At 38.5% G+C, this 12,915-nt stretch overlaps 1 protein-coding gene across 1 annotated transcript; it reads right to left on the minus strand.

The window, feature by feature from the left end:
- Window positions 1-676: 676 nt before the first annotated feature.
- Window positions 677-1,754, minus strand: LOC100019701 (mediator of RNA polymerase II transcription subunit 19-like). Its single transcript, XM_056824139.1, has one exon. The coding sequence runs from the start codon at window positions 1,737-1,739 to the stop codon at window positions 1,008-1,010; it is 732 nt and encodes a 243-aa protein (XP_056680117.1). The 5' UTR covers window positions 1,740-1,754; the 3' UTR covers window positions 677-1,007.
- Between the last annotated feature and the right edge of the window lie 11,161 nt (window positions 1,755-12,915).

Here is a 12,915-nt window from a genome sequence, read left to right on the forward strand (position 1 = left end):
CTTTCCTTTCCTTCCCTCCTCTTTCCTTTCTATTCCTCATAGTCAGGGCAGCATTTGGTGCACTGAATATTTTTAATTCTTTGTCAAATTGAATTGAATGAATAAATGAATGAATCGCAAGAAAATGGGCATTTAACCCATTTGGATATGAAATCTGAGCCAGCCAAAGATAATACATAAAGATACTTAGGGAACTTCAGCAGTATTATACTTAAAGTATGTGTAATTATAAAGATGGAACCCATTACAAGGCCCTTGATAATATCTTATTTATTTATTTGTTTGTTGGCTGGCTGGTTACATTAAAATGCCCAAGATTTCCCTCCTTCCCCTCCCCACAAGAGAGAAGGCATAATTTGAATATGTATGTACATTATGTGTGTGTATGCAGGTATATATAAATTTTCTTTCATGTTTCTATTTATTAGTTCCTTCTCTAGAGGTAGACATCCACAAGTTATGCTTCAAACATTTAATTCCATGGTGTATATAAATGTTCTCTTGGTTCTACTTGTTTTCTTTTCCATAATTTTATGTAGATTATTCCATGTGTTTTCTAAATTAACTTGACCATCATTTCTTATGGTACAGTAATATTCCAGATCCTTGATGGTCTCATCCATTAGTATCAACATTGATACTGATGAACAATTTTTTTGGGGGGGGGTACAATATGCATTTTTAAAAAAAGAAACCAACTCTAATAAACCAATCCAAACCTTAAAGCAGACAACTGTACAAAAGACATGGAGAGAAGGCTCCTTGGGAAGGGAAAAGCAGCTCCACTGGAGAACCAATTGGGCCATGCCTTTCACAGGCACAGCCCTTCCCACCCCTAATGAATCCACCTCATTCGCCCCCAGCCAGGGCTAGCCCGGCCTGCATTCTCCCCCAACCACAGGGGAATGTGCCAAGGGCAGTGTGTCCTCTAGCCTCCAAGGCTGCTTCGGTTGGGAATTTCAATGTAGGAGAAAAGAGCTCCCCTGGCCTGTCATCCAGTGGTCTTGTTAACGGAGGCTACTGCTGCTGCTGGCCTGGGAGCTGCCCATACCGGGGTGCTCTGGACTGTGTCGGTTCTTCTTCTTCTTTTCTTTCTTCTTCCTTTTCCGCTCAGGATCTTCTTCCTTTTTCTTTTTCTTTTTCTTGTGATCCGAATCGGATGGAGTTTCTGGGGGGACAGGGTCCTGGGTACGGCTCTGTTTGTGCTTGTGCTTCTTCTTCTTGGGGGGTTGGATGTGCATCAGGCGGCACTGTTCTGGCAGCGGGCCCGCGTGTAGGCAGAAACCCGCCAACATGGTGCCAGTGATAGGGTTGAAAGAGCCCCCAAGGATGGGGGGCTTCTCGATGAGAGAGCGGAGGCCACTGTTGTCATGGGAGCCAGGCAGGTCAATCATTCCAGGCAGGTCAGGCAGGAAATTACTCAGCTTTTCCTTTACCTTCTTCCCACAAAATTTATTATAAGCGTGCTCCAAGTTGTAGTGTGTGATCAAATTGGTACTCCCCGTCAGCTCTGTGCTCCCTGGGAGCTCTCGCATCAGGTAGAAAGGCCCACACCCAGCGGCGGCCTTGTCAGCGCCGGGGGCAGATGGGACCGCCGCGGGCGGCGGCACCGTTCCAGGGCCCCCGCCCGGTGGAGGTGGCGGCGGAGTTGAGGGCTTCCCCGGCCCAAAGCCCAGCGCAGCCGGTGGCGGCGGCGGCGGCTCAGTCTGGGTACCGAAGAGCGCTGTGAAGTTCTCCATCACGTTGACAACTGTGCGGCCGCAGTCGCTGCAGCCGCTGCCACCCCCGCCCACTCGGTGTCTCTGATGAACAATTTTTTTAAAAGACCATAATACTTGATGTCAGAAGAGCTAAGTTCAAATTCCAGCTCTATCACTTACCACATGCATAATTTTGAGCAAGGCACCAAACTTGTATGGGCTTTCCTTATCCACAAAATGGGGGCCTTTGAGGATCCTTCAGCTCTAGATGTAGCATCTTACAAAAGAGAAAACATGAAGAAACTGTTACAATATTCCCACCCTACATACTTAAGAACATGTGTAATAATTAAAATAGTTGGTTGTCATAAACTGTAATAGTTAAAATAGTGGAAGACTTAAATTGTAGTAGATATAAGAGTGGATGAGTAAATTGTGACCGCAGAAAATATGTTTTCACTACAGTGCCTTGTTTTTAAATCAATATATAAGGTGGTCGCCAGGGAAAAATTCCCAATTATGAAATATACCCAAGTCAACTGGGTTTTATAGAGATTTTAATTAATACAATGAGGAATTAAAGAAAGAGAGAAAGAGAGAAAAAGGAAATAATGAGAAAAGGATAGGCCGGCACAGGTCAGCCCTGGCCAACCCAGGCCTAAGCCTTAAGAGAAAAATCAGTCAGTCTTTTATCACTCACCACAAGATCTGTCCAAGCAAGGATTCAGAGGGACAGAGTCTCCTCAGAGGGAGTTCCAGCCAGAGTCAGCCTCCCTCAGACTGTCTTCAACAGACTGTCTCAAGAGACTCTTTTTCAAGAGACTGTTCTTTCATTCTCAGTTTCTTGCTCTCAGATTCTCATCTCCTTATAAAGGCAATTTTCTCCTATGTCACCTCCCCTAAGTTCTCCCATCTACCAATCACAGTAGATGTTTTTTCAAAGGACAGACCATTCTTAGTTCACACCTAAGAAGACTAATTTTTTGAGTAATTCACACTTGAGTAGACTAGAATCTCTGAGTAAGTTCTCACCTCTTTGCTCCTTGTAAGTTCACAAGTTGCCTAACCTTTATAGGTACTTAGCACCCTTTTGTATTATATCTAAAAATAGGCACAGCTTAAGAACTTTTTGTCTTACTATAAGTATGGGTTTAAGTACTTTTCATTGTTCAGCAAAGAGTTTACAACTTTATCTTCCCCTAAGGCATGCTGTTGCCCAAGTGGGGAATGGTCCCAATGGGGAATGGTCTTAACCCAATCTTATGAAGTAGGGTCTGAGAATTTTTTAAGGTTCACACCTGGCTTTTGGTTAGTTGAAACATGGTGGCCATAAGAAATATTATAAGGTATATTGAAAATACAGCTTTGGAAAATATGAAAAAAAAATCTATAAATGCCTGAAGAATACAACAGGATGGATAATAGTAATCAGTAGCAATAGGAGATAAAGTGACAATATCAGATTCAGAATTAGAAAGTTTCTTAAAGATCATCTGGCTGAAGGACAAACTGTGGGAGTAGAAACACTGAGGAGGAGCAACTAACTGCCTGACTAGAGCGGTTGAGGGGACATGACAGAGGAGAGACTCTAAACGAACACTCTAATGCAAATATTAACAACATGGCAATGGGTTCGAAGCAAGAACACATGTGATATCCAGTGGAATAACGTGTCGGCTACGGGGGTGGGGGTGGGGGTGGGGGGGAGGAAAAGAAAATGATCATTGTCTTTAATGAATAATGCATGGAAAGGATCAAATAAAATACTATAAAATTTAAAAAAAAAGATCATCTGGCTAAACTTTCTAACTTTACAGACTAATTAACTGATAGAGAGGTAAAGTGATTTCCCCAGTATCAAAGGGGATAATATTTAGCAGAGCATGGACCAGAATCCAGTCACTTTGCTGCCAAATTCAGTTTTTGTTCCATTATTCTGCTTCTTTTTGGAAGGTCTTATGTGGCCTATGAGAGAAATAAGTGAGCAGATGAGTAAGTCCCAGTTAAGACCAGAAATTAGACAGGAGACCAAATGCGGGAGTAGGGAGGTGGTACAGCAAACTTAGATGGACTCGTGAGAACTAATCATTTTCATTGTAAGCATTTTTACCTTTGAAATCAGCAAATACTACAAGTTAGAGCTTGACTTATTACTTCGTTGATTGTCTAGACTTAAGAAGGAAATGGAGAAAATGTTAATAAAGTTAAAATGTTAAAAATGTAAAGTGCATCCTACAAACATTTCTTCTTTCAGAGAACCAGTTAAACATTAACACCACACCCCTGGTACAAACCTTAGGGAAATGTAGTCCAGATCCTTTTCAACCAAATTTTATGCAAGGTGAGTAACATTTTCATGTCACCTCTGATTGCGAAGGAGTTGGATAGAATGTTTGAAACTTTGCCTGTCTCGTCCGTCCTCCTGCTCCTTGGATGGTGGCAATTTCTATGCCTTATATAGCCATCATAAGCTATTTAGGAACTTGTTGGTGCTGTTTAAAGCAAGGGACATTTCCCCCTGAGAACTGAACTCTGCATTTGTTTCTTCTGAACAGATTAGTTTTTCCAAAAGGGAGGAAAGAAACAAATAAGAAAGAAGTAAGTCTGCCACATACTCTAAAAATAAGGAGAAAAAAAATGCTAAACTCTAAGCCCAAGGGATTAGGAGGGAAAATTGTTTCTAATTAAGAAGATTTTGATTATTACTTTAAAGTAAGCAACAATAATGGTTTCTCATCAGCTGTGGAAAAAACAATTGCTTGAAGTGAGAGCCTACTTGAAATCTTTCTCTGTGTGTGTGTGTGTGTGTGCCTGTGTGTGTATCTTCTATATTGTTTGAGATTGCAATGAGAACTCCCAATCTGGAAATTATCTTTACTAATGCAGATCTACCTCCCTTCTGTAATTTATAATCTTAGGGAGTTGTCTGAGGAAATGAGAAGTTTGATGACTTACTAGAGGTCTCATAGATAATATGTGTCAGAGGCAAGATTTGAAACCAGCTCTTCCTGACTCCAAGGACTGCTCTCTCCACAATCCAGTGGTACCTCTCAGAATAAACTATGAGCACTGAATAAAGCTTTGGCATTTCTCCAAAGGAAGGTGTAGATCCTTCCTTCAAATATCTTACAGCACTCTACCTGGGACCTCTCCTTTGCACTGATCATGCTCTAGCTTGGATTGACTGAAAGTACATGCAATCCAAAGTAAGGATCCAGGACAACTCCAAGGGACACATGATGAAAAGACTATTTACCACCTTAGAGAGAACTGAAGGAATCTGAATGCAGATTGAAGTGTACTATTATTCACTTTTTTTTCCTCTGTGAATTTTTCTCGAATGTGAGCAATATGTTTCTTCTTTTATAACATGATAAATGTGGAAATATGAATTGTATGAAAACACATATGCAACTTATATTATCTGCCATCTTGGGGCAAGGAGAGAGGTGAAAGGGAGAGAGCATGAATCACAAAATGTCAGAAAATTATTTAAAAATGGATCAATATGTAATCGGTGGTGGGGGACCATATGTGATACCTGTTGTGTTCTCAGACATAACACATACAAACTTGTACAAGTAACATTTGTTTTTATGTGGAAGAAATATTTAGTTAAAATAAAGACATAGTTCAGGCTGAGAAAATGTTGAATAAGTTAAGGGAAAATAGACAGATTCTGGGAAATGCCAAGGAATATTTTTCAGATGTTTCCACAGGGTCATAATGTATCTTCAGAAAAAGTAAGGGCAATACTCATAAACTCAAAAAACACTTTAAGAAACAGACAGAAATTAATCCATGTTGGCTTTATCTGTCAGTTTGACAAAATTCCTAGACTCTGGTATGGCCAATCTGTCATGCTGGTCATTGTAATGATCATGCTAGATTAGTGTAGTTGACCAAAATAAAATGAATTGTTGGAGACAAGCAAAAAATAAGAATTAATTCTAGTTCAATCCACAACATAAAAATAGGCAGATGGATGTGAATCTACTCTAACATGTAGCCATTTACTTGAGCTGAATTTATGATGGAATGGCATTAAATGTCCAGACTGTAAACTGTTTAAGTTTAACATAGATGTCAACATTGGATATATAATGAATGTTGAAAAAGTTTCATGGAAGCCAAAACAGGTAAATGATTATTCAGTTGATGATCCACTTGGAGTACTCCAAAGGAAAATCTTGAAATGTTCCCAGGTGGATGGGGCCTAGAAAATCCAGACAATTCAAGGAGATGCTTAGGCTATGGAATAATGAACCAAAAATAGAGAAACCACAGATGGGGAGGCTATTGCCAACCTTTAAAGAATATACTATGGTAGCATATGTATTATTTGCCATCTCAGGAGTGAGGAGGAAAGGGATAGGAGGAGACAATTAAGGTGAAAAAAAAATGTCAGAAAACAAATGTTAAAAATTGTTATGTAATTGGGGAAAACATAATTGTAAAAAATACTTTTAAGCAAGAATATACTATGCAACAACACAGATTAACTCTGCACTTCAAGTTTAGCATTTCAAAAGGTCTGTCTTTATTCAGGGCAGATACACCTTTTTGCTGACACAGATTGTGCACCCACCACACTCTGGTCTTCATGAATTACTCTGATTTTTTTAAAAAGCATTTTTAGGGGGGCAGCTGGGTATCTCAGTGCATTGAGAGCCAGGCCTCAGACGGGAGGTCCTAGGTTCAAATCTGGCCTCAGACACTTTCCAGCTGTGTGACCCTGGGCAAGTCACTTGACCCCCATTGCCTAGCCTTTACCACTCTTCTGCCTTGGAGCCAATATACAGTATTGACCCCAAGATGGAAGGTAAGGGTTTTAAAATTTAAAAAAAAAAGCATTTTTAGGTGGTCATCCCTATGGTGATATGTCTACCTCGTTCTACTGAGCTAGACTGGTTCTTAGAAGACAGATATAACAATCCTACTGTCAGAATGAGATACAGAATCAGAACAAAGACTTCTGATACTTGGTACAGATTTAGATGGAGGATGATGATGGGGACAGATTTGGAACATGAAGCACTATGGGGCCTCTTGTCTCTCCATCTCTTTATTGGCTATCTTTAAAAAAAAAATGCATTTGTCTGTTGGTTACATTAAAGTTCCTAGGTATCTCCTACCCTCCATCCCTTCCCTTGCCACACTAGAGAAGGCATCATTTGATACACCAAAAATATATATATGTATTTTATACATGTATATATAAAACCAAGTACTATTTCTAGTTCTCTGGAGGTGGACATTCATGAGTTATCCTTCAAATATTATTTATCTTGCTGTATGTAATGTTCTCTTGGTTCTGCTTGTTTCACTTTTGATAAATTTGTGTAAGTCTTTACATGATTTAAAAAAAAATTAACCTGTCCATCATTTCTTTTGGCACAGTTGTATTCTTTCACAATCATATGCTACAACTTGTTCAGCTATTTTCCAATAGATAGATATCACGTCTTTTGCCAGTTCTTTGTGACCACAAAGAAAGCTGCTATAAATATTTTAGAACATAAAGGTTCTTTTTCCTTTTTCCCTGATCACCTTGGGAAACAGATCCAACAGATGTATTTTGGGGTCTAAGAACATGCGCACTTTTACAACTCTTCTGGGCATAATTCAGAGATTGCTCTCCAAAATGGTTCATTTGTCTGTGTCTTATATCAGCAAAACACCTCCTTCTTACCATAACCTCTTAAGACTTCCTAACTTCCTTCAAGGCACAGTTCATATGACATGACAGGAAGCCTCTTGTGATGCTCCTTATTATTATTATTATTAGCCTCTTCTTCAAATTATCATCCATATACTTATCACTATAACCACAGTAGAATAGAGTCAAGGATTGTTTATTAACAGTCAACAAATCAAATCATGAAGCATTTATTAAGCATCTACTATTTTGGGGCATTGTGTTGATCACTGTACATACAAATTAAAAGCAAAAACAGTTCCTACCCATTACAATCTACTTGGGGAGGGGTTATTTTTTGTTTTACCCCTCTTATTTCCTTATTAGATGCTTAATAAATGCTTGTTTAATTGGGAATATATCTACTTAATTATTTTAAAGTACATTAAAATTCATGCCACTGTTCTGCTCTAAGAAAACTGGATATGAAAGCTATCTGAAAGAAAAAATTAAAATATACAAGCTAAATTCAAAGTTAATGATTTCATGATTTCACAAAATTTAATGATTTCACAGAAAGCTTCCAAACAGGAGAAATTATAATTTTCATTTTAAATATAAATGTTATGTATCAGAGAACTGGCCAAGCCCAGCCCTTATGAACATGTGGGTGCCATATTTGACTGATGAAATCCCCATATGGGCTTCAGAGTCACACAGTTATTCTATATTTGTTTTTGGCCTACTAACCACATGCAAAGATAGAGGACTTCTGATTGGACTACTGATCCAGATTTGGGTGTGCATTTATAAAGTCACCAACCACCAAATTGAGTCTGTCTTGTCCTTTTTCCTGACTGCTTAGTTCAAGTGAGAAGGATGTGCTGTAATTCTTTAGGTGAGGAGAGACCGCTTGTGACCTCTGAATATAGACTTTTTTTTTTTTAACTCTTTGAGGAAGTATTAGACGAGGCTGGTGTGATCTGGTGAGCTTCAAGAGGTCAAGAAAGTCACCATAGGTCTAGGACCTGGAGTCTAAGCCAGAATTTTCAGTCCACCAAGCAAAGTATTAACCCTGCAGCCAAGATGTCAGGTCCTCCAAGGAGATGCAACTCTATCAGCTCTGGGCAATATTTAGACATAAACTTGGTAGGGAGTAAATATTTTGAGGCAACTGCTTTAAGACTGAGTCCACTCTCCTCTGGGACTGAAGTAGTATGAGAAAATTTGCCCCTCATTCAGTAGGGAATTGGTGTGGTGGTGGTGTTGGAAGAAGTCGGGAGGGGAATATATATTCTTTTGTTCTTAATATATCTTCATAAATATTTCTGCATAAAAGTTCATTGCTGTCAATTGACTAAATGATGATTGAGTGCTAATTACTGCTGACTGATTTTGGAGCTTGTGCCTGTAAGTGCTAAAGAACTCCTCTGTCCTTCAGGGGTACTCCTAGAACTCTGAAGGGTAATATATAGCTGGTTACCCTTGCTTTAGAGGACATGAATCATCAATAAGAGTGGGACCAGGGATGAGAATTCCCAGAGCTTATAATGGCTACATATATTTTAACTTCCATAGACTAAAGGAAGTGGCTAAATTTAATCAGGAACAAAAGAAAAATGACTATTAAAAAAAAAGAGATTGTAAACGACTGTGCTTGTGGTCATAAGCTTGTTATTTATTGTTTTAAAAAAATCTAAAAAACATAAAAGTAAACTTTAACATGGTAGTAACAAAATTTCCTTGTCAGTTTCCATGACCCACTTTGACCTTCTTTTCTGTTTATTTAGCATAGATTTGTTACTGTTTTTCTTATCCTTAGTTACATATTTGTAGTTCGTGTATATATTGTTGTATTGGGTCAACTTTTGTCACTCCATAAATGTCTTCCCAGATTACTCTGAGTTCAAAAGAAATGCTTATGTTTGAAACATATTTTAAAAGACATACAATGTTGATAATACTTATTTTTAAAAATCTAACTTCTTGGGTCAGTGTTCAAATTTCAAGATACAATTGAATAGTTTGAAAAATGTTGAGCATGCTGAAAGAGTGAAAACTATGGGGCAGAAAAGTGATTTCTGGAATTCTCAATAGAAATTCCAGAGAACTTGAGGAACTGAGCTATATGAGGTTAAAGAGAAAAAAAAAAGAATCAGGCCTTTTCTGACTGAAATGTGAACCTTTAATAACTAGTATGACCCTTTTGTAATGACCAGTTCAGTTGACCTTAGGTAACAAGGTCAAGAGAGATCAGGGTCATTTGGGGGCGAAGTATTTGCCCCTTCCTAAAGAGACCCCAATAAAATATTTTCACTCATGGCAGACTTTTCTGCCCTGTTACCTAAGGTCAACTTTTTAAAATTTTGTTTTTATTTATTTTTAAATTATTATTTTTTTAATGAGCCTATCCCATGGCTTTCTTATCTGCAAATCTGTAAATTTTTTTCTTGTAAAAATGTGATTATTTCTTTCTTTATACAATTAGTATTTAGTAGTTTAGGTAACTACATTTGCATAACTTCTCAGTATAGTATCTCTAAGATTTCACTTATTAAATAAATTCATTAAGAAAAAGTCTCACAGGAATCTTTAAGTATAGCTCTGGCCATAACACTCCCTTACTCATTAAACTCCAATGGCTCCCAATTACCTTCAGGACAAATATAAACTGTTTGGCTTTTAAACCCCTTTACACCATCACTTTGAATTTACATTACTACCCTTCCTGCACTTTGCAGTCCAGTCAAATTGGCCTTTTCTCAGTTCTTCACATGCAGATGGTTTTTCTTATCTCTCTCGGATAGGAAGTGCCAGATTAACACTGGCCATGTTCCATGTTGGGAATGTATTTCCTCCTCCTCATTTCTGCCTGGTAGAACCCCTTGCCTCCTTCTCAGTGCCTTTCCTGATCCACCTTACTACTGAATGGAAGTGCTTTCAGTCACTTTGTTTTTTACTGCTTTGCATTTATTTTGGAGATACACCACACCCCCCTGCCCAACATACATGCATGTAGACATACATCATACAGTAGAGCTCCATATACATGGAGGATACATTCTAAGACCTACCATGGATAGCTTAAACCACAGATACAAGCAAATACCTGCTGACCCCATATGTAATGTGATTTTCTTGTTCATGTATAATGTATAATAAAGTATAATTGATAAATTAAATTCACAGTAAGAATTGATATTAAATATAGTAATAATAAATCATATTGTACATTATTATATAGTGCTGTACAGTAGTTCCCCTCTTATCCATTGAGGATACAAGTCCAAGACCCTCAGCAGATGACTAGAACCATGGATTGTAGTACCCAGCTCTATATAGACAGTTCTCACTTTAATTTTTATGAATCCCTTACCTTCAGTCTTTTTTTTATTTAAAATTTTTTAAATTTCAATTTCAATTTTTTCATTTGAAAATTTTTATTTAATTAACTGATTTAGAATATTTTTCCATGGTTACATGATTCATGTTCTTTCCCTCCTCTCCTCCCATCCTGCTCCTATAGCCTAGGCTATAGGAGCAGTTCCACTGGGTTTTACATGTGTCATTGATCAAGACCTATTTCCATATTATTGATATTTGCACCAGAGTGATTGTTTAGAGTCTACATCCCCAATCATATCCCCATCAACCCATGTGATCAAGCAGATATTAATCAATTCTAAGTCAGAAGAGTGCCAAGGGGTTAAGTGTCCTGCCCAGAGTCACACAGCTTGAGGCCAGATTTGAACCCAGGTTCTCTTGACTCCAGGCCTGTGTGCTATCTAATGCCCCTCACTTTAACTTTTAAAATCGATGTTAATATTACAGTATAGTGCTGTGCTGTTTCTTTCCCTGCTTCTGCTCCTCAACTCAGTGTTCCTTAGCCTCCCGGCTATCCCCCACCAAAAAAAAAAAAAGAACCCTAAAAAACCCATCTAAGAGAAAGAACTTCCTGAGAGACCTCCCACAGACCTCTTATTATCAGAGGCACAGAGACCTGTGCCCCTTAGCCCCACTCTGCCCAGCCAGGCTGAAGGTAACTGAAACTGCAGAGAGTGAAACCATAGATTGGAGGTGGGGGGGGGGGCGGACTACTGAATATGGATGTATATGTGCCTATTACATACACATACATGTATGTGTGCATGAAGTCTTGCCTAAATTCCTTGAGAGCAGGGATTGTTTCATTTTTTGTTTTCCTATCCTTAGTGTCTTGCAGAGTGCTTGCACATCATGGGTGCTTAATAAATGATCATTAACTCACCCCTCTGTATTTTGAATGTGCTAGTTCTAATATTTGCTCCCGCTACTTTTCCTGGTGCTGATTCTTCTCTTTGCAACTCTGATTATGATACCTTGTCAATGCAATTAAAGCACACCTGTGTTCATTGGCTCTTAATTAAGAAAGTGAAGCTGATTTGGTTAATCACCCAAGCAGCAAACATCCGTTTAACAAATATTTCTTGAGTGTCTGCTATATACAAAACACTTGCCTAGGAGCTATGGGGAGTGCAAAGATTCTAGAATTCATGTTATTAAAAGGAAGCACGGTACAAAAGGAAAAAACCCTCCACTAGATTTACATTCAGGGAGTCCTTGATTGGATCAAATCTCTGATACTTACTGGGTCTAAATAACAACAACAACAACAACAAAGGCTCATTCTAACTTGGGTTGTATGAATATAGAGTTACATGCAGAACGGGATGTAAACATCCTTTACTCTGCTGTGGTAAGTGATGGTTTTCAGTTTTATGTGTCATTTTATAGAAAGGACATTGACAAGCTATAGTGATGGGGAAGGGGTGCAGTGCAGAGAAGGTGGAGAGAGGTAACCAAGATAGTTAGGGGTCTAAAGATCACGCCATGCAAGGCATGGAACCCTGTGTGTGAAAGCCATCATGCCAGGGTGATATGACCAGTGTTCACTGAAATACTGCTCATTCAAAAAAAAAAAAAGGAAGTGAAAGCAGCTAGTTGGTAGAGGTGCAGAGTTTGTTTTATGTGGGTAGATCTATAGTTCTATATACCCCTTGTGCTATTCCACTGAGAGCTGGAGCTTAGGTGTTGCCTCTCTGGAAACCACAATACTTACCCAAACCTTCCATTTTAATGGAACATGTATGAGCAAACTGCTAGATAACATGGGACTACCATGTGAATAGCTACATGAGATTTTAAGAAAGCAAAATAGGAGACCAACGATCCAGGGAGATTCTATGAGGCTGTGAGGTAGATAATTGGAAGGGAAAGGATCTTAATAAAGGTTGGAAAGATTTCAAATAATTGTGGTGCCACAGAAGAAAAGTTATGGATAAAGAAATAGATCTATTAGGAGCACTCCGACATGATATCATGAGTCTATATTGGCTCTAATCAAAACTGTCACAGGAGTGGGAAAAAAAATGAGTTGTCAGAGTAATGGGTGAGTCTGTCATGGATAGTTTCTGGCTAGTTTAGGTTTCATTTGGGAATGAAATAAAATGTTTGTAAGTCATTCAACAGTTAACAAAAGGTTTACTTTGCCAAATAGTAGAAAAGATATTCAACAAGATCACTAAAGCACGTAGTAGT

Source organism: Monodelphis domestica, chromosome 3 (assembly GCF_027887165.1).
Source record: "Monodelphis domestica isolate mMonDom1 chromosome 3, mMonDom1.pri, whole genome shotgun sequence".
Classification (NCBI taxonomy): Eukaryota; Metazoa; Chordata; class Mammalia; order Didelphimorphia; family Didelphidae; genus Monodelphis; species Monodelphis domestica.